The sequence below is a fragment of the Balaenoptera acutorostrata genome, chromosome 3 (assembly GCF_949987535.1).
Source record: "Balaenoptera acutorostrata chromosome 3, mBalAcu1.1, whole genome shotgun sequence".
NCBI classification, from domain to species: Eukaryota; Metazoa; Chordata; class Mammalia; order Artiodactyla; family Balaenopteridae; genus Balaenoptera; species Balaenoptera acutorostrata.
The window spans coordinates 16,772,781-16,794,975 of record NC_080066.1 but is presented as its reverse complement, the minus strand read 5'-3'; the positions used below and the strand labels follow the sequence as shown (position 1 = coordinate 16,794,975).

The window sequence follows — 22,195 nt, the reverse complement described above, 5'->3', positions numbered from 1 at the left end:
GAAAAAAAATCTGATTAAGAAATGGACAGAGGATTTGAAAGGACATGTTTCATTACAGGTGGCCTACAGGTACATGAAAAGGTTCTCAACATTATTAATCGCCAGGAAAATGCAAATCAAAACCACAATGAGATACCACCCTACCCATACCTGTTAGAATGGCTATTATCAAAAAGATAAGAAATACGTGTTGGTGAGAATGTGGAGAAAAGGGAGCCCTTGCGCACTGTTGGTGGGAAGGTAATTTGGTGCAGTCACTGTGGAAAACACTATGGGAGGTTTCTCAAAAAACTAAAAATAGAACTACCTTACAATCCAGTAATTCCACTTCTGGGTATTTTTCTAAAGGAAATGAAAACACTAACTTGAAAAGATACCTAAACCCCTATGTTCACTGCAGCATTATTTATAATAATAATATAATAGCCAAAACATGGAAACAACCTAAGTGTCCATGGACAGATGAATGGATAAAGAAAATGTAGTATACATATATACAAAGGAATATTATTCAGCCATAAAAAAGAAGGAAATCTTGCCATTTGGGACAACATGGATGCATTTTGAGGGTCCTATACTAAGTGAAGTAAGTAGGTGAAAGAAAGACAAATACTGTATGATCTCAATTATATGTGGAATTAAAACAAAAACAAAACCAATATCAAAACTCATAGAACAGATTGGTGGTTGCCAAAAGCAGGGGGTAGAGGGTAGGTGAATGGGTGAAGGTGGTCAAAAGGTACAAACTCACAGTTATAAAATAAATAAGTACTGGAGATAAAATGTACAGCATGGTGACTACAGTTAATAATACTGCATTGCATATTTGAAAGTTCCTAAGAGAGTAGATCTTAAAAATTCTCATCACAAGAATAAAATTTTAACTATATGTGGTGATAGATGATAACTAAACTTATTGTTGTGAAATTTTTTGTAATATATACATATCTCGAGTCAGTATGTTGTACATCTGAAACTAATGTTATGTGTCAATTATGTATCAACAGAAAAATTAAATTACAAAGGATAAGAAAAGGAACTAAAACTGAAACTAAATTTAAAGAACTGAATCTACTGAAGGAAATAAGAAAGCACTAATGCAAGTAAATCATCAATATAGTATTTGATGTACACCCTCACTCCTGGGCAAAAGAGTAGAGGGGTGAACTGTAAACAAATCACAAAATCTTTTTCCTCTTTTTCAACTGTAAGTTAAGATGTTTATTGGAGAATTTATTTTTTTAATTTATTTTATTGAAGTACAGTTGATTTACAATGTTGTGTTAATTTCTGCTGTACAGCAAATTGACTCAGTTATATATATATATATATTTCATATTCTTTTCCATTATGGTTTATCACAGGATATTGAATATAGTTCCCTGTGCTATACAGTAGGACCTCGTTGTTTATCCATCCTATATATAATAGTTTGCATCTGCTAATCCCAAACTCCCAGTCCATCCCACCCCCACCCTCCACTCCCTTGGCAACCACAAATCTGTTCTCTATGTTTGCAAATCACAGAATCCTTTTAGTAGATTTGTTTTTCTAGGGTTCTACATTCTGAAATAATTTTAGAAGCATTATAAGATAGAGAAGATGAGTAAATGTACTGATGTTGATCAGAGTCAGATTCACACTGTGGAAGGAAGGATATACACACCGGAAATAGAGAAAGATAAGAACAAGTCCTGAGGGGAGAAAATGAAATTGAAAGTGTCTTTGAGAAACCATGATTTCTAAATATGCCTGTGAATATGCAGATACACATATATGTGCACATGTTTATGTATGTAAGCATATGTGAGGATGACTATATGGATATGTATATCCATATATGTATATCACGTGTACCTGTATGTGGACATGCATATGTGTTTACACTGAGGCACTGACAACATGCCAAAATCTTCTGCGTGATCTGTCAGGCCCAACCTTAGACAATTACAAAGGCTTGATCTGGCAGCTGTCATGGGGGAAATCTTCATACTCCACACTAGACTCTGAGACACAGCCAGTGCACTGCAGACATTGGAAATAGTGCAGTCATGGACTAAGGCCATATGTGCATTCTTAGTCTGAGTGCCTCAATTCTGAAGCATTCTTATGTGGGGAGGACTCAGCTGAGACCCTGTACATAGACCACCTTTTCATTGGACCTTGTAGACATTTTTATTATCTCTGACTCTGTTTTCAGTACTTTTGCACTCCTCCTAGACCTCCCACTTCTACCTCCTCTCAGATCTACAGAACAGCAAGAACCTTTTGTTTGGAGCTCCTTTGGTTGTGAGATGATCTTCCCCACCCAAGCCCTGTCAGCACTGATGTATCTGACCCTCATCCAATGATGTTCTGTGGGGGAAAATGGAATATTGGTGTGGCTGGGAACCTTTCCTGTTTAGACTCTTATACTATTACAGTAAGTGAATAAATGCTTAAATTTACTTCTAATTTACTTGCTGTCTTACTTGACCAACTCAAAAACTGGCAGCTCTCTCCCTGACAAGTTAGCACAGTGAGCAATGTGGTCAATGAAGCACAACTCGTTTCTGGAAGGGGAACTAGTGAGTCCTCAGGGCTCTCTAAGGGCGCACTACTGACTCATTTGTTAGAGTCTGAGGTTCCCACAGGGCACATGACCGTTCAGGCCAATGTGTCTCAGGAACTGCTGACAGATTGTGCGACATGCTTTAGGAGAGTGCTATTTTAATAGTCCTGCTTTGCTGGCCAAGATGCCCAGTGGGTGGGTCAAATTAAACATCAAACAGAGGGATTTTGACAAAACTGGGGAAGCAATTCCTTGGCTACTTACAGTTTCATCAATAATGGGATCAAAAGTTGTTGGTGACCCTGCATGCTGAGTTGCACTCAATGACTACTGTTAGATCTAATGCTCCTGGAACTTACGTTCAGCTTTTGCTATAGTGGTTACTGCGATTCGTGATTTAATGAAAAGGAATGTAGAGTGCTGAGGATCACTTTACCCAGTGACCTGAAGAGACCGTATAGACGTGGGTCGTTCATCTTCACATTTAAAGGAGTATCTTGTTAAAGAAGTAATCATGTAACCTTGCCAGGTTGCTAATACAGAAACATTTCTTGGAGAGCCTTGACAATGGCCACATTGCACAAGGAGGTGGCATAAAGGAGTATGAAAAAATACAGACATCCAAGAATCTCTCCTTCCTCAGCTGGGTACTGTTTTGGATCCGAAAGATGGCTCATCCTTGCCTTTGTAAAACACGTTTTAACTATACTTGAAAAGGCAATAGTGACTCCATGAGCCACACTGGTGGTGCCTAAGATATACAATGAGGGAATGAGGACAGCAGATGATGAGATTTTTTTTTTTTTTAACCAGATTCAGGTTCCTAGGTTCATTTGTGCCACTATTGCTGGACATCAAGCTCAATAAACATCCTAATAAGGTCAGGGCAATTGGCCTACGACACAATCTGGACCTTAACTGACAAATTTCTGGACAAGTAATAGTGAATAATGCCAAGATAGCAATGACTGACCAGAAGAGAGAATGATGTAAAAATGGTAGTCTAGTAACCACCCCGGACCATCTGGGCAAAGGCCTTAAAGAGATCAAAGGGTGTGTTATCCCCAAAACAGGGTCTCAAAGGAGTAGATTGATGGGCTATTTACCAAGGACCCAAAGGCCAGGTAGTGGGATAAGGGAGGCCCAACAGGCCACTACTGTGGCCTATGACTAACACAGGTGCTATGTTTCTGCTTTTCGCAGTGATCCTTGCCATGAATCAAAATGCTCTGCCAACTTTTACCAAGACTTTACGGCTTTCAAAATAAACAAGACTATGGGTTAGGCTGGGCCCCATATATCCAGTGGGAGTGTGAGGACTTATGATAAAGTTAGAGTTCAATGGAGATGTGCAGAATTGCATTCCCAAGCCTGTGGGACATGGGTGCATAGGTGACTGTGATCACCACAACCCCTGACACCAGGATGAGGAGGAAACTGATAATGCTGAGGTGGTACTCCATGGCCGCCACCAACAGGAAACTTACCCAGACCCCACAACAGTGTACCCACTCAGGCCACCTCAAAATTCCATTGTTATGGCCCCCACTGTTGAATGAATTATTGGTATAAAAGTATTGTTTACATGAACCCCTACTTGCATTCACCCCTAAACCCTGATAGAAATTCCCACTTTAGCAAGATAAGTGGAAGACTGTGAAACTACTCAACTACCAGAATCTAGTACTTTGTTCCTCAAAAACAAATGCCTGAAGAAGAAAAGTAAATAACTGTCCTTACTGATGAGCTTAATGAAGCAGAAATTCTCCCTGAGACTGTTTCTTCATTCAGTAGCTCATTGGACCTGGGCATATGTCCCTGTGTGTGTAGAGACCCCAGTGATAATTGGCAGCTCAGTGATGTAGTCCCCAGGCACTAGTTGTATCTGATATTGTGACTGTCATGGAAGCTACTGTCTATAGTGAGAGAATTTGGTATTCTGTAAGAGACAGTGCAAATACCCTATGCAGTATCTCTTTCCACATGGATGATTAGGATCAGTTTGTCATATGGGGAATAGATTGCAATGCCTCACTAATGTCCTTCCATAAAGCTACATAAATTCTCCAACCATCTTTCATCAAACAGTCATGACCTAGAAATGTCCTACACCCAGAGGGAGCGCTAGCCTTCCAGTCTATTGATGACATCATCCAAATAGGCCCATACAAGGGCACCACTTAACAAGGACTAGACGTCCTATACACCAATATGTAGCAACATGGCTGGACCATTATTACAGATAAGACATAGTTACCCAGTACCTAACTGAAATCCCTGGGCAAAATCTGTGAGGGGCACAACATCTCATTCCAAAGGAGAAGACTGCCAAGCTCTGACACACTCTACTTGAACAACTGAAAATGAGGCCCAGCTACTGGTAGGACTATTTGGTTACTTGCACTCTCATAGTCCCCATGTGTGGTTCTTGATGGCATCCATTACATCCATTACATCCATTACTATTAGATTACTTCAAAGGCCACTCTTTTCAGTGGGGCCACAACCAAGAGGACGCACTTGAGGCCCTCCACCAGGCCTCTCAGGCTATCCTTCCCTTGGGGCCCTTTGATCCTCATTTGCTGTTTGAGTTACAGCTCTCAGCAACATCTCTGTTCACCAAGTACAGTCTGTGGCAGAAGGCCACTACCACAGGTCACAGACAGACACCCTTTGGAGTTTTGGACCTATAATCTGCCAGTCTGCTGAAAGGTATGCATCCTTTGTGAGAAAATTATTGGTCTATGATTGAGCCTTGGTGTCTGAGTATATGACCTATGGCTGTGAAATAATATTACAACCAGAAATACCAATGAAAGTTATGAATACTTTGACTTTTGCTCTCTAATTTTCTTAGGGTATTTACAACTAACGTCAAAGAAACTATAAATGTTGCATAAAATATAATCTCAGATGCATATTCATGAACCAAAGAAAAATATCTTCTACTGAGTTTAATTAAAATAATTTAAAGTTATCTGTAATTATTATACTTATTAAGGTATATTTTACCTTTGAATGTTCTTTGTGTATTTACTTGCATTTTTGTTTTTGATATTGAGTCTTGATCCTCATAGAGAAGATTTCCATCTGGTACTTCAAACTGAGCTACATAAAGAGAAGCATATAATCAAATAAATAGAAAAACAGATCTATTGTGAACCCCTAACTTTCAAATTTATAACAAATGTACAGCATAAATTCTCATTTTTATAGAATTATAAGTAGATTACCAAAATGCTAGATCTAATATGAAAAGAGAAGAGTTTTAATGGGTATATATTGAAACTGTCTCATTATTTCATTAATAATCCGAGGCATCACATGTACTTTCTATCATTCTCTATATTTCCTACGTAGGACTTTTATACTTAAGTTAAAACTTAATTATAGGATAAAATATCAGGAAGATGGAGGACTAGGAAGTTCTAGACCCTCATTACCCCATGGAGACACTAAGTTAATAACAATATACAGACCAAAATACCATTATGAGAACTCTAGAAACCAGTTAAGAAGCTGCATCACCCAAGTGAATTACTGACCAAGAAAAACTGTACCAAAAAGGGTAGGAAGGGTCATGGCATTTTGCCCAGCTTAGTTAGCCCCACCACCTCCCTGGCACAGTGTGCCACAGTGTGCCACAGTCACAAGGAAGTGTTGCAATTTCCAGATCCTCCATTGGGATGAAAAGAGTGAAACTTGCATCCAACTTTCTGGAATGTCTAGGCACTGCCTGAGTCACTGGTTGCTGTCTTGCCTGATCTGGAAAGCTGATGGGGACAGTTCCATAGTTAGATACCAGGTTGGAGGCTGCTGAAAACAAAGGCAAGTGCCGTCACACATTAGAGCTGCAGGGGTTATGAAGTTCTGCAAATGATGGAGGAGCAAGAGATTACAGGTGGAGGAATACAATAGAAACCAAAACAAAAAGCTCCTGAGAAGAAACAGGAGAGAGCCTCTTAGGGAAATTAGGAGAGTTAAAAAAAGTCATATATACTAGAATAAAAGAGTACAAACAAGCCCGGAGAAGATACATCCCCAGAGAAGGTTTGAGAAGTATCAGAACCTCCATGTCAGGCTGATTAGTCAAGGTGTTCCCCTGTATCTGAAAAAACAGAGAGATAGCTATGTTTTCAAATTCCCAAATCTCAACAAAATATGACAAAGCATACAAAGAAACATGGAAACATGTCCCAATCACAGGAATAAAGTTCCAGAAACCAACCCTAAAAAACCACAGGTCTGTGAATTACCTCACAAGGAATTTTAACAACTGTCTTAAAGATTCTCAATGAGCTGAAAGAAATATAAACTAAATGAAATCAGGAAAATGAAGCATGAACAAAATTAGAATATCAACAAAGATATAGAAACTAAAAGAAAAACAACTCTGGTGCTGAGCAATATAATAACTGAATTGAAAAATTCACTAAAGGGGTTCATCATCAGACTTGATCAGGCAGAAAAAAAAATCAGCAAACTGGGAGGCAGGTCATGTGAAATCATTGTATCTGAGGAGCAAAAAGAAAACAGTATTAAGAAAAGTGTAGAGAGCATGAAGGATTTATGGGACCCTATCAAGTGGACCAAGGTATGCATTATGAAAGTCCCAGAAGAGAAGAGAGAAAAAAGGGAGCAGAGAGTTTATTTGAAGAAATGACAAAACTTACCAAATTTAAAAAAGAAATGGATATACAAATTCAATAAGCTTTATAAACTCCAAACAGGAAAAACCCAAAGAGACCAACACCGAAACACAACATAGTCAAACTGTCAGAAGTCAAGGAAAAAGAGAAAATCTTAAAAGAGGCAAGAGAAATACAATTTGTTATGTGCAAGGGAGCCTCTATAAGATTATAAATGAATTTCTCAGAAACCTTGCAGGTCATAAGACAGTGGGATGATACTTTCAGAGTGCCAAAAGAAAAAAACTGTCAACCAAGCATATGATATTTGGCAAAACTGTCCTTCAAAACTGAAGGGGAAATTAAGACTTTCACAGATAAACAAAAGCTGATGGAGTTCATACCACTAGACCTACTCTACTAGAAATACTAAAGGAAGTCTTTCAAGTTGAAATGAAAGGATATTAGATGGCATCATGAAGCTGTATGATAATATAAAGGTTTTGGTTACGGTAAATATATGGACAAATGTAGAAACCTATATTACTGAAATTTTGATGCATAACTTCTCTTTTAATTCTTATATAGAATTAGGAGAAAAAGCATAAAATAACTATAAATCTATGTTAATGGGCACACAATGTACAAAGATGTAATTTGTGACACCAATAAATAAAGTGAGGGGAAAGAGCTTTAAAGGAGTACAGTTTAGTGACTGAAGTATGTATGTGTTTGAAGTTAACTTGTTACCAGTATAAAATAGATTATTGTAACCATAATGAAAACATTTATAGACTATTCATGTTATGGATACATGTTTATATCCCCCAAAATTCATATGTTGAAGCCCTAACCTCCAATGTGATGGTTTTGGAGATGGGGGGAGGGAAGTAATTAAGGTTAAATGACATCATAAGGGTAAGACCCTGATCTGATGTGATTATTGCCCTAATAAAAAGAGACACCAGAGCTTTCATTCTCTATCTCTCTCTCTCCATTTGCACACAAAGAAGAGGTCATGTGGGTACACAATAGATGGTGGACACTTATGAGCCAAGAAAAGACATCTCAGAATGAAATCTAACTTACTGGCACCTAGATTTTGGACTTCACATACAGAACTGTAATAAATAATTTTCTGTGTTTTGTTTTTTAAGTGACCCTGTCTATGGCTTTCAGTTATGGCAGCCTGAGAAGACTAATACACAAAAGGAAATGAGAAGAGAATTAAAGCATGTCACTACAAAAAAAAAATCAATGAAAGACAAAGGAATAAAGTAAAATAGGAAATGAGGAGCAAAAAATAATGAGACATACAGGAAATAATTAACAAAATGTCAAAAGTAAGTCCTTTCCTATCCAATTGTATGCCAACTAATTGGATAACCTAGAGAAATGGATAAATTCTTAGAAACACACAACCTACCAATGTAAGTGGGTTAAACTCCCTGGACACAGAGTAGCTGAACGTATAAAAAATAAGATCCACCTATAATGCTGTCTACAAGAGATTCACTTAGGTCTAAGGACATATATAGACTGAAAGTGAAAGGATGGGAACAGATACTCCATGCAAATGGTAACCAAACGAGAATAGTGATGGCTATACTATAATATCAGACAGAAGAGACTTTAGTCAAAACCTGTTAAAGAGACAAAGTAAGACATTATATAATAATAAAAAGGTCAATTCTCCAGGAATGTGCAACATTATAAATATAAATATAAACATTATAGTGTTTACATATATAAACATATATTCATCAGACATGAAAACTCCTAAATACATGAAGAAAACATTAACCAGATTGAATGGAAAAATAGACCATAAAACAAAAATTGTAGGAGACTTCAATACCTCATTTTCAATAATGGAAAGAACAAGCAGAAAAAAGATCAATAAGAAAATTAGAGGATTTGAACAACACTATAGTCCAATTGGACATTATAGATATATGCAAAAAAAACTCCACCTAACAACATCAGAATACATTTTTCTCAAGTACACATGGAACATTCTCCAGGATACTGATATTATGCAAAATAACTTTTCTGATCACAATGAAAAGAAACTAGAAATTAATAGTAGCAGAAACACTTGAAAATCCACAAATACATGGGAAATATAAAAATATATTCTCAAAAAAACCAATGGGTCAAAGTAGAAATTGCGAGAGAAATTAGAAATTATCTTGAGACAAATGAAAATGAAAACACAACATAACAAAATATATGCAATGCAATGAAAGCAGTGCTAAGAGGGAAATTTATAGCTATGAATGCTTACATTAAAAGAAGAAAGATCTCAAATAAACAACCTAACTTTACAACTCAAGGAGCTAGAAAAAGAAGATAAAACTATATCCAAAGCTAGCAGAAGGAAGGAAATAATAAAGATTAGAGTAGAGGTAAGTGAAACAGAGAAGAGAAAAACAATAAAGAAAGTGAATAAAACCAGGAGTTGGTTTTTTGAAAAGACCAATGAAATTGAAAACATTTCATTAGATTAGCTAAGAAAAAGGGAAAAGACTCAACTAATTAAATAAGAAATGAAAGAAGAGGCATTACAATCAATGCCACAGGAATAAAAATTATTATAAGAGAACATTATGAACAACTGTATGCCAACTAACTGAAATACCTAGAAAAAAATGGATGAATTCTAAGAAACACAACCTACTAACTGAATCATGAATAAACAGAATATCTGAAAGAACGGTAACTAGTAGATTAAATCAGTAATCAAAAACCTCCTGACAGGTAGAAACCCAGGACCAGACAGCTTCACTGCAGAATGCTACCAAACATTAACAACAACAACAACAAAATTAACACTAGTCCTCATCAAACTCATCCAAAAAAATGAATAGGAAAACTTTTAAACTCATTCTATGAAGCCAGTATTAACCTGATACCAAAGTCAGACAAAGGGATTATATGAAAGGAAAATCACAGGCCAGTATCCCTGATGAACACAGATGCAAAACTCAACAATATATTAGCAAACAGAATTCAAGAGCTCATTAAAAGGATTAAATACCACATCCAAGTGGGATTTATTCCTGGAATGCAAGGTTGATTTATTAATACATGAAAATCAATTAATGTGACACATCACATTAATAGCATGAAGGAAAAAAAAAAACCACACATGACCATCTCAACTGATACAGAAAAAGCATTTAACAAAATTAAACATCCTTTTATGATTAAACAAAACATTCAACAAACTAAGATTAAAAGAAAAATACCCACATATAATAAAGACTATATATGCAAAGTCCACACCTAACATCATACTCAATGGTGAAAAACTAAAAACTTCCTTTGAGATAAAAAATAAGGCAAGGATGCCCACTCTCACCACTTCTGTTCAATATAGTACTAGAAATCCTAACAACAGCAACTGGGCAAAAAAAGAAATACAAGATATAAAAATTAGAAAGGAAGAAGTAAAATTATCTGTTCATAGATAAAATGTCCTTATACATAGAAAACCCTAAAGATTCACACATGCATACACGCACAAAAAAACCCATAAGAATTAATAAATGAATTCAGCAAAGTTTCAGCATACAAAATCCACATGTAAAAATCAGTTACATTTTTATAAACTATTAATGTACAATATGAAAAGTAAACTATGACAACAATTCATCAAAAATAATAAAATATGTAGGAATAAACTTAACCAAGGAGGCAAAAGGCATGTACACTGAAAACTATAAAACACTGCTAAATAAACCTACCTAAGGAGGCAAAAGACCTGTGCACACAAAACTATAAAGTACTGATGAAAGAAATCAAAGACGATACAGATGGAGAGATATACCATGTTCTTGGATTAGAAGAATCAATAATGTGAAAATGACTATACTACACAAAGCAATCTACAGATTCAATGCAATCCCTATCAAATTACCAATGGCATTTTTCACAGAACTAGAACAAAATTTTTGCAATTTGTATGGAAACACAAAAGACCCCAAATAGCCAAAGGAATCTTGAGAAAGAAAAACAGACCCAGAAAAAAAAGAAACAGTAAAAAAACAAAAATAAAATAAAACAGAGCCAGAGAAATCAGGCTCCCTGTCTTCAGACTATACTACAAAGCCACCGTAATCAAGACAGCATGGTACTGGCACAGAAACATAAATATAGATCAATGGAATAGGATAGAAAGCCCAGAGATAAACCCACGCACCTGTGGTCACCTAACCTATGACAAAGGAGGCAAGAATATACAATGGAGAAAAGACAGCCTCTTCAATAAGTCATGCCGGGAAAACGGACAGCCACATGTGAAAGAATGAAATTAGAACACTGCCTAACACCGTAACACAAAAATAAACTCAAAATGGATTAAAGACCTAAATGTAAGGCCATACACTATAAAACTCTTAGAGGAAAACGTAGGCAGAACACTCTTTGACGTAAATTACAGTGAGATCTTTTTTGACCCACCTCCTAGAGTAATGGAAATAAAAACAAAAATAAGCAAATGGGACCTAATTAAACTTAAAACCTTTGCACAGCAAAGGAATCCATAAACAAGACGAAAAGACAACACTCAGAATGGGAAAAAATATTTGTAAACAAAGCAACTGACAAAGGATTAATCTCCAAAATATACAAACAGCTTATGCAGCTCAATATCAAAAAAAGACCCAATCAAAAAATGGAGACCTAAATAGACATTTCTCCAAAGAAGACATACAGATGGCCAACAAACAAATGAAAAGATGCTCAAAATCACTAATTATTAGAGAAATGCAAATCAAAACTAAAATAAGGTATCACCTCACATTGGTCAGAATGGCCATCATCAAAAAATCTACAAACAATAAATGCTGGAGAGGGTGTGGAGAAAAGGGAACCCTCTTGCATTGCTGGTGGGAATGTAAATTGATACAGCCATGATGGAGAACAGTATGGAGGTTCCTTAAAAGTCTAAAAATATAACTACCATATGACCCAGCAATCCCGCTACTGGGCATATACCCAGAGAAAAACATAATTCAAAAAGCTATATGCACCCCAATGTTCACTGCAGCACTACTGACGATAGCCAGAACATGGAAGTGAAGCCAGAAAGAGAAAAACAAATATCGTATATTAACGCATATATGTGGAATCTAGAAAAATGGTATAGACGATCTTATTTGCAAAGCAGACACAGAGACACAGACTCGAGAACAAACGTATGGATACCAAGGGGGAAAGGAAGGGGATGGGATGAATTGGGAGATTGGGATTCACATATATACACTATTGATACTATGTATAAAATAGGTAACTAAGGAGAACCTACTGTATAGTACAGGGAACGCTACTAAATGCACTGTGGTGACCTAAATGAGAAGGAAATCCAAAAAGGAGGGGATATATATATACGTATAGCTGATTCACTTTTCTGTAGAGTAGAAACTAATACAACATTGTAAAGCAACTATACTCCAATAAAAATTAATTTAAAAAAACACTGCTGAAAGAAATTAATGAAGAGACAAATAAATGGAAAAACATCCCATGTTCCTGGATTTGAAAATTTAATATAGTTAAGGTCTCAGTACTACCCAAAGCAATCTACAGATTCAGTGTAATCCCTATAAAAATCCAAGTGCATTTTTTGCAGAAGAAATAGAAAAATCCATGCTAAAATTTATACAGGATCTCAAAGGATCCCAAATAGCCAAAAAATCTTGAAAAAGAATAACAAATTTATAGGTCTAGCATTTACTAATTTCAAAACTTATTACAAAGCACAAGTAATCAAAATAGTGTGGTAGGGGCATAAAGACAGACATATAGACCAATGGAATAGATTAAAGAGCTTAGAAATAGACCCTCACACGTATAGTTGATGACCTTTAATAAGGCTGTCAAGACCAATCAAAGGGGAAAGAACACTGTCTCCAAGAAATAGTTGAATAAACTGATATCTACATGTAAAACAATAAAGTTGGATGTTTACCTTACATCATACATAAAAATTAATTCAAAATGGGTTAAAGACTGAAACTTAAGACCTAAAACTATAAAATTTCTTGAAGAAAACATATGGAAAAATCTCATGACATTGAATTTGACCTTTCCCCTTGGTCCCTGTGATCCACATTTTCTGTTTGAGTTATAGGTCTCAGCACCTCTTTGATCACCAACTATAGGCTATGACTAAAGGACACTGCCACAGACAGGTCAGAGTCAATTGCTGAACTTATGGACCCAAATCTCCTGGAGAGAGCTCAGAAGTGTACACCCTTTAAGAGTCAGTTGATGGTCTGTTATTGAATCATACTGAGTACATAACCCAAGGCCTTAAAATAATCTTAGTACTAGAAATCCCAATCAAAAGGTATCAATACTTTTGTTTCTGTTCTCTAATTATCTTAGGGTATTAACACTTTAGGTCAAAGTGGGAATTTTCTATGAAATATATGCCCCGGACTTCCCTGCTGGTCCGGTGGTTAAGACTCTGCACTTCCACTGCAGGGGGCACGGGTTTGATCCCTGGTTGGGGAACTAAGAGCCCACATGCCACGCAGCGAGGCCAAAAAATTAAAAATAAATAAATTGACTTAATTTAATTTAAAAAATAAAATAAAATAAAATATATGCCCAAATACATATTCATGAACCAAACAAAAAAGATCATTTGATGAGTTTAATTTAAAATATTTAAAAATTATAATTATCATACTTACTAGTGTGTCCTTCCCTTCTGAGATTTCTTTCTTTCTTTACTTGCTGTTGGATTTTTGACACTGAACCTTGATTCTCATGCATAAGCTTTTTATCTGGTACTATATCATGAGCTACAAAAAGAGATACATTTACTCCACTTAAATGGGAAAATAGATTTATTGTGAAATCTCTAATTTCAAATTTATAATAATTATGCAGCAGCATCTTCTCTCATTTTTATAAAGTTTTAAGTAAATTGCCACAATGCTAGATCCACATGAAAATTGTGAGATCATTTTTGATAGATGTATGTTGAAACGGTCTCAGTGTTTCATAAATATTCCTAGGCATCAAATATGTTTTATATTAGTCTCTAGTTTTCTTGTGTTATTTATACTTTAGGTAAATACATATTTATAGGCCAAACAATGAAAATGTGTATATACTACCACATGTAAAATAGATAGCTAGTGGGAAGCAGCTGCATAGCACAGGCAGATCAGCTCAGTGCTTTGTGACCACCTAGAGGGGTGGGATAGGAAGGGTGGGAGGGAGACGTAAGAGGGAGGGGATATGGGGATATATGTATATGTATAGCTGATTCACTTTGTTGTAAAGCAGAAACTAACACACCATTGTAAAGCAATTATACTCCAATAAAGATGTTAAAAAAAAACAAACCTATGTTGACTTCTTAAAAAAAAAAGAAAATGTGTAAGTACAAGTTTTTCATTACAGTATTATGTGTAATTGCAAAATAGCTAAAACCAGCAAAATATATACGCATAGAAGATTGGTTGAATAAATTAAAGTATATATTATAAACTACGGTAAAGTATAAATTATGGTATATGATGTAGTATAAACAAGTGTACCTACTGCTGTAAAAGAAATGCAAAAGATCTCTATAAAACGAATTGGAGGGATTTCTAGGAGGCAACATTAAATGAAAAAAGACATACATAAAGAGGAAAAAAAGTTATATTTTCAATGAAACACAGAAAAGACAAACCAAAAAACAATTTAGTTGGATACCTACTAAAGGAGGGTGAGGACTAAGGAATGTAGGGAAGGAATAAGAAAGGAATGATGCTTTTATATATTTTTTGCATATTTATCACTTTCAGAAAAGGTTCATGTTTTACATATTCCAAAAATAAAACTAAAGTAAAAAATAAAAAGACTAACATTGGAAACAACCTTAATGAACCTACTGCAGGAAAAAATAAGCACAAATCCAAGTAGTTCATCAACAGTATTTGACATATACTCTCAGTCTTAGGCAAGAGATTGGGACGCAAAAAAAAAAAAAATCACAAAAATTTTAGTCGGTTTTTTCCCTAGTGGTATCAGCTAAGTGACTGTGAAACAATTTTAGAAGTATTATAGGATGGAGTGAATATATAAATGTGTTGATGTTGCTCAAAGTCAGGATTCTCACTGTGGAAGGACATCCACATATAAAACAAAGGAAGGCAAAAACAAGCCCTAAGGGTATAAACTGGAATTGAAGGTGCCTGTAAGAACTCATAATTTCTAAATATGCCTATGTATGTGTATATGCATATATATGTTCACTTTTACGTGTATGTAGGTATAGGTACGTATGAATGTGTGAGTGTGTGTGTGTGTGTGTGTGTGTATACATACACTGAGGTTCCAATTGCAAGTCAAAACCCTGTATATGATCTTTCAGCCCCATAAGCAATTACAAACCTACCTGGCAATTCTTATAGGGGAAAGCTTCCAACCCCACACTGACTTGATGTATACACTGCAGGCACTAGAAGTAGCTGCAGTCAGGCTGACCCTTAACCTGCACTTCTAGATGACCATGATCTTAAATTTATCTGCATTCTGGCCTAGGAACCTCCATTCAGAGGTTCAGATGTACTGAAACGGTACTGTTCAGATGCCTCTACCTACGCCACCTTAAAGACAGACCTGGAAGACACTGTTCTCAGTCTGATTCGGTGTAAAGTACTTATCTGCTCCAAACTCTGCCTCCTCATTCTTCCCCTGGGCCCAGCGTCCTTAAAACAGCAGGAGCCTTTTGTTTGGGGCAGTGAGATGTTGCCCCCACTCTCTCCTGTCTATAATGATACACCTGACCCTTGCCCAGTGCTGTTCTGTGGGGAAAATGGAAGACTGGTAGAGCTTCAGCCCTTTTCTGTTTAGATTCTTGCTTACACTATCAGAGTAAGTGAAAAAAGGCCGAATTTTATTTTGTTTAGTTTGTTATCTTAATTGGCCAACTTGACAACCGGCAGCTCTCTAGCTCTCTGAGAAACTGGTACAGTGAGCAAAGTGATCAACATAATGCTTTTCTGAAAAAGTAAAATCCCTGTAGATCCTACAAAGCACTTTTAGGAGGGGTTAGAGAAGATTTGGGCCACTCTTAGACTGAGCAAATGGATCAACTGCAAGAGTGTGAGGATCCAACGGGACATTTAGCCAGTGAGTCTCAGAAAGTGCTGGTGGAGGCCACAGAGCACTCTTAGAAAGTTCTCACAAATTGTTAAATAAGACTTTCAGTTTGAAGGGAACATTGGACCTTCACTTTAGCCTCCAAACTCTGGTCAAGTTCCACTGCTGAGTCAAATTAGAGATCTAACAGAGGGACTCTTAAGAGAGCTAGGGAAACAATTCCCTAGCTAATGGTTATGGTTCTCCAGAGACAGACCTAAAAGTCATCAGAGACCCTGAAAGCTGAGTTATACTCTATGACTATTGTTAGTTCTAAGCCCTGACACCAAGACTCATGCCTTTAATATAAAAGAATGTATAGGACTTTGGAATCACTTTGCCCAGTGACCTGGAGAGAACTTAGACTTGGGTCTTACCAGACTCAGATTTCTAAGTTCACTTTTGTGAATCCTATTGGTTATCAAGCTCAATCAAATTTCCTCATAAGTTGTGTCAGTCAGTTGTGATACAGTCAGATCCTAATTGGCAAATTTTCAGGCATGCAGAAATTGCTGCCCAGAAAGAAAAAGGGATGTAAAAATGGTAATAATGCTCCCTCTACTGGATGTTATGGGCAATGACCTTACCTAAAAATCTATGGGCCTGATTACCATACAGTGGGGTCTCAAAGCAGTAAATTAATGCTCTCCACCAAGGTACTCATTGTTAGATGACGGGCCATGAGGACCCAACATGTAGCCCCACTACGGTCTACTTTGTGGTGGCCGCTATGAATAATGCAAGTGCTATTCTCACTACCTTTATCAGTGAATTCTGAGATGGATCAAAGAACTCCACATACACTTACCCTGATCACCGTTTTCAAAAATAAAAAACAAGATAGGGTTATACCAAGGTACCTACATCCCCAGTGAAGATATATGAGGGCCTATTCCAGTACAAATTGCAGGCAGGCGAGAATTACATTTCTTGGGCCTTTTGGATGGCGGTACACTGACAACTGTAATCCCCACAGCCCTGGCACCAGGATGAGGGGAAAACAGATAATGCTTTCTGGTTTGGGGCCACCACCACAAACAGAAACCTTTTCCAGGCCACACTACCGTACAGTGCATTGTTATGACCTCTACTACTGAATATATTGTCGGTATAGATGTATTATTTACGTGACCCACCACTCACATTCACTCTCATGTTGTGACGGGATTTGCTGCAGTTAGGATATTTTAATGGGGCAGGTGGAAGATCCTGAGCAACCCAACTACCAGAACCTAGTGCCCCTATCTACCAAAAACAATACTGACTCCCTGGGTGTAAAAAAGAAATAACTGCCCTTGTTGCTGAGCTTAAAGAAGCCAACAAATTCCATAGACTATTTCTCCATTTAATAGGCCTGTGCACAAAACGTCAGGTGCCTACAGACTAAGTGATTAAGGATGCACAGTGTTAGTACCAACCTGGCACTGGCATTGTGACTGTCATAGAAGCTACTGCCCAAGGTGAAGGAACTCGGTATACAGCAACCAACAACTTGAACTCTCTTTTCAGCACCCTTCTTCATCCAAATGTCCAGGATCAGTTTACCTTTACATAGAATTAATTGAAATATGCCACTAATGTCCTTCCACAGGGCTCCCTAAATTCCCCATCTGCTTATCTTCAATGGATAGAGCATGACTTAGAAAAAGTCCCACTCACAGAAGGAATAATAGTTTTCTACTATATTGATGACATCCTTCTGGTGGGCCCAGGCAAAGGCACCATCCCACAGGATTGCACACCCTGTTGATCCATATGGGGCAACATGGCTGGGTCATTAATATACACAAGGAATTAGGATCCAAGTGAAATTCCAGGGTAGCAGATAAAAATCTTACTCCAAAGGAGATGTTTGCATATCTTTTGGCCCTCTCTTCCCCAAATTATAAAAAAAAAAAGTCTGAATACTGATGGGACTCTTTGACTACTAACACATTTGCATTCTGCCCACAGGGGTTTGATGGCACATATCTGTGGGGTTAGCATAAAGGCTATTACCTCTGAGTGGAGACCCAACCAACAGGATGCTCTGGAGGACTTCCAATAGGCCATTCAAGCTGCCTTCCCTCGGACCCATCTGATCCCCATTTGGTTTTTAAGTTACTGACCTCTTTTCACCCATCGAAGCCTATAGCAAAAAGACACTGACATAGGTCAGAGGCACCCACTGATCTTTTGGAGCAGAAATTTCCCAGGTTGGCTGAAAGGTACACAGCCTTAGTGAGACAACTACTGACCTATTATTGCCCTTAATGGATATTGAGAATGAAATAGTCTTATGATCAGAAATTCTAACCAAATTGTATCAATAATTTCAGTTTTGCTCTCTAGTTGTCTTAGGGTATTCATACTTTAAATCAACATGTAAAATTTCTGCAAAATATATGCTAAGACATATCTTCAGGAAGCAAAGAAAAAAGATCTTCTGATGAGTTTAATTTAAAATAATATGAAGTTATTTATGATTATTGTACTTACTAGAGAGTCTTTCCCTTTTGAGAGTTCTTTGTTTCTTTACTTGTGTTTGGGTTTTTGACACTGAATCCTGATGGTTAAGCATAAGCTTTTCATCTGATGCTTCATCATAATCTACATCAAGAAATGCATTTAGTCCACTGAATAGAAAAAATATATCTATTGTGAAATACCTAAACTTCAACTTTATACAAGTGTACAGCAGAATTTTCTTTCATTTTGATAAAGTTAAAAATAAATTACCATAATGCTAGATATGACATGAAAATTGTGAGAAAAGTTTTAATGAGTGTTTTGAATATATTTCTATTAGTCTCTAGTTTTCTTGGGTTATTTATACTTTAGGTTACAATCATAGGCCAAACAATGAAGACACATATGCACACGGTTACTTATCAGAGCATCATTTGTAATTGCATAATATTCAAAACCACCTAAATATTCACAGACTATCGCTTGAATAACCTAAGAAATATACTATAAACTATAAATATACAGCTGTAAAAATGAATGAAAAAGTTCTCCAGAAACTGACATGAAAGAATTTCCAAGAAAGAATGTTAAGTGAAAAATAAAAGTGAAAAAGCAGATATCTAGCATATTACCTCTGAGGTAAGAAAGAAGGGGAAGGGGGAAAATTAAGAAAAATAGAGACATTTACATTTACAAAATGAAATACAGAAATAATAAACCAGAAAACGATATAATAGATGGTTACTTGCAACAGAAGGGGTAAACTGGGGAATGTAGGGGAAGGGATTCAGGAAAAGATGATCTCTCTCTCTCTCTCTCTCCGTCCCTCCCTCTCCCTCTCCCTCTCTCTCGGTCTCTTTTGAAAGTAGGTTGATATTCTATATATTCCAAGAAATTATATTAACAAGGATATGATGAGTGCACTAAACATGAAAGCAACTTAAGAAATAAATCAACTGAACTTAAATAAAAAAGGCACTAATCCAACTAACTCATGAATACAGTACTACATTCTCAATCTTGGGTAAGAGAAATAAAATCATGAAATATTTTACATGGTTTGTTTTTCTAATGGTATAAGCTAATCAGTCAGTTCTAAAACAATTTTAGAGTTTTACAGGATTGAGCAAACAAGTAAATAGGCTGATGTTGTGTGAAGTCAGGATTTACACTATGAAAGAAGGGACATGCACACAGGAAGTGGAAGAAGGCAAGAAGAACAAGCCTTGAGGGGATAGATTAGAATTGAAAGTATCTGTAAGAAACTCATAATTTCTAAATATGTCTATGTATATATATGCACGCACATACGCACATGTGTGTGTTTGTAGGTATACGTATGTACGAATATGTATATGTATGTGTGTATAAATATATATATATACACATATATACACACACGTGTATTTGTATTTTCTAGTCTGACTGCTCAATGTACCTCAAAGCTACCCCAGTACCAATGGGCACAATCAGTTTTCAGATCTTGGTTTCTAATAACATTTCCCATTTAAAAAAATCAAGGTTCCTAGGAAAAACAGTTGATTCCAGCTATGAGACAGGAAATGTGCAAGACAGGAAATGTGCAAGACAGCATGGGACATCTTGTCATACTAAACAGTAGGGAATTTCTCAATGACTACTAGTACTAGGGTCATGTCATAAAGCTATAGTAATTATCTTAGATAAATTCCTACTTGCTAATGCTAGGATAATCTTAGAACTAAAAAAAGAAGAATAGTATGAGTTATAAAATCATACAAAGTAATTTAATTAGAAGTTTAAAAGAAGAGAGTGTCAAGGGCACAGTCCACTTTTCACCAGTTAGAATTAGAATTCATGATTTCTGTCTACTCTGATTTCAGGAGAACGATTGCTCTGGGATTTGAAGAAGCATTAGAAGCCTGTCAATAACACAGTACTATTGTTATTAGTGTTGTTATTGTTCTGTAAAAAGCTAAATTTTTAAAAAGGGAAGGAACTATGTTGGATTCCATCAGAAACTTGTGAAAATGTCTGTCTGGGACCACTTTAAGTTCTCAAGTTTATGTCTTAATTATCAAAATGATTCTTTGAAGCACAAAATATTATTCCTTCATCTGTACATGAGAAAACTGAGGGACAGAGAAGGTAATTAGTTTAACCAAAGTTATATGATTAATAACTGGCTGAGCTTGAATTCATACCCAAGAAGTTCAGCTCTAGAGCCTGAGCTCTAAACTACTACTTTTACTTCTTCTAGTGAATACAAGAAATACAAAAAGAATATAACTATAGAAAATAGAAGATATTTTAAAATTATAAGACAATATCTTATATATCTTTGTATCAAAAATGATATGTCTAGACAAAGTAAATAACATTCTAACAAAATATGTATTACCAAATATATTTAATGAAATGCAAAAGAACTTGAATAGACTAATATCCTCAGGGGAAAATACTGAAAATCTACTGCTAAAAATGTCATAAGGCTAAAGAGTTTTAGGGGAAATGTCTATGAAACCATCAAGGATTACAGAATATCTATGCTATATAAACTATAGAAAATTTAGAAAAAGACACATTTTTCTCCATTTCATTTTACAATGCTAACAGTACCGTGATGCCCAAACTAAAGAAGAGCAGAACAAAAAATCGGCCATATCATTTATGATTGTATCATTGCAAACTGTATAAACTGAGATAGGTGAGATTATGTTGAAGTAACAAACAATTGTAAAATTCCAGTGGCTTAAATACAAAGATCTATTTCCTACTCCATGTTCATTAAAGTTTACCTAGAGGTTCTGCTCAACATTATCACTTTAGAACTAGGGCTGATATAAATCTTACTATCTGCAACATTCCTAGCCACAGCAGCAAAGGAAAAGAGAGAATGAAGGGAAGCACACACTGGCCCCTAATGCTTCCACACATGACCGATTCATGCTTCACTGACCTAAGAAAATCACATGGCCACATCTAAGTTAAGAAGTCAAGAGGGTGACATCAGGAAGATGGCAGAACAGAAAACCCTAGACTCTCCTCCCCATGGAGATACCAATTCAACAACAATACAAGAACCAATTCTCTTTGTGAGAAATGCAGAGACCAGGTGAGAGGTTCCTGCACAATGGGTGAAGATGAACCAGCAACACAGAAGCCAGAAAGTAAATTTGTGACACCCTCTAGCAATAATCCTTCCTCCTATCACAGCACCACTAATCAGGAGGAAAATGTCAGCTCCCAGCTTGCCCCTGGGAAGTGAAGAAAAGGACTGAAACATGTGTCCAAAGTTCAGACTTTTGGGGGGCTACTGTGGGACTGGTTTCTGTCTGGCTTGAATCTCAACACTGAGAGGAAAGGGCCCAAGGTTGGGAGCTGCTGAGAACAAAGGTGATAATATGAGCTAGTATACACTCAATGAGTATACACTCAA

At 36.4% G+C, this 22,195-nt stretch overlaps 1 protein-coding gene across 1 annotated transcript in view; it reads right to left on the bottom strand.

Annotated features, from left to right (window-relative positions):
* CCDC7 (coiled-coil domain containing 7) overlaps window positions 1-22,195 on the bottom strand; it is a 327,643-nt gene that overhangs the window by 158,491 nt on the left and 146,957 nt on the right. Inside the window, exons 22-24 of the mRNA XM_057544500.1 lie at window positions 18,808-18,918; window positions 13,884-13,994; window positions 5,564-5,659 (exon numbers count right to left, since the gene is read on the bottom strand). Of these exons, the coding sequence (XP_057400483.1) occupies window positions 5,564-5,659; window positions 13,884-13,994; window positions 18,808-18,918 (318 nt within the window). The remainder of the gene's footprint in view (window positions 1-5,563; window positions 5,660-13,883; window positions 13,995-18,807; window positions 18,919-22,195) is intronic.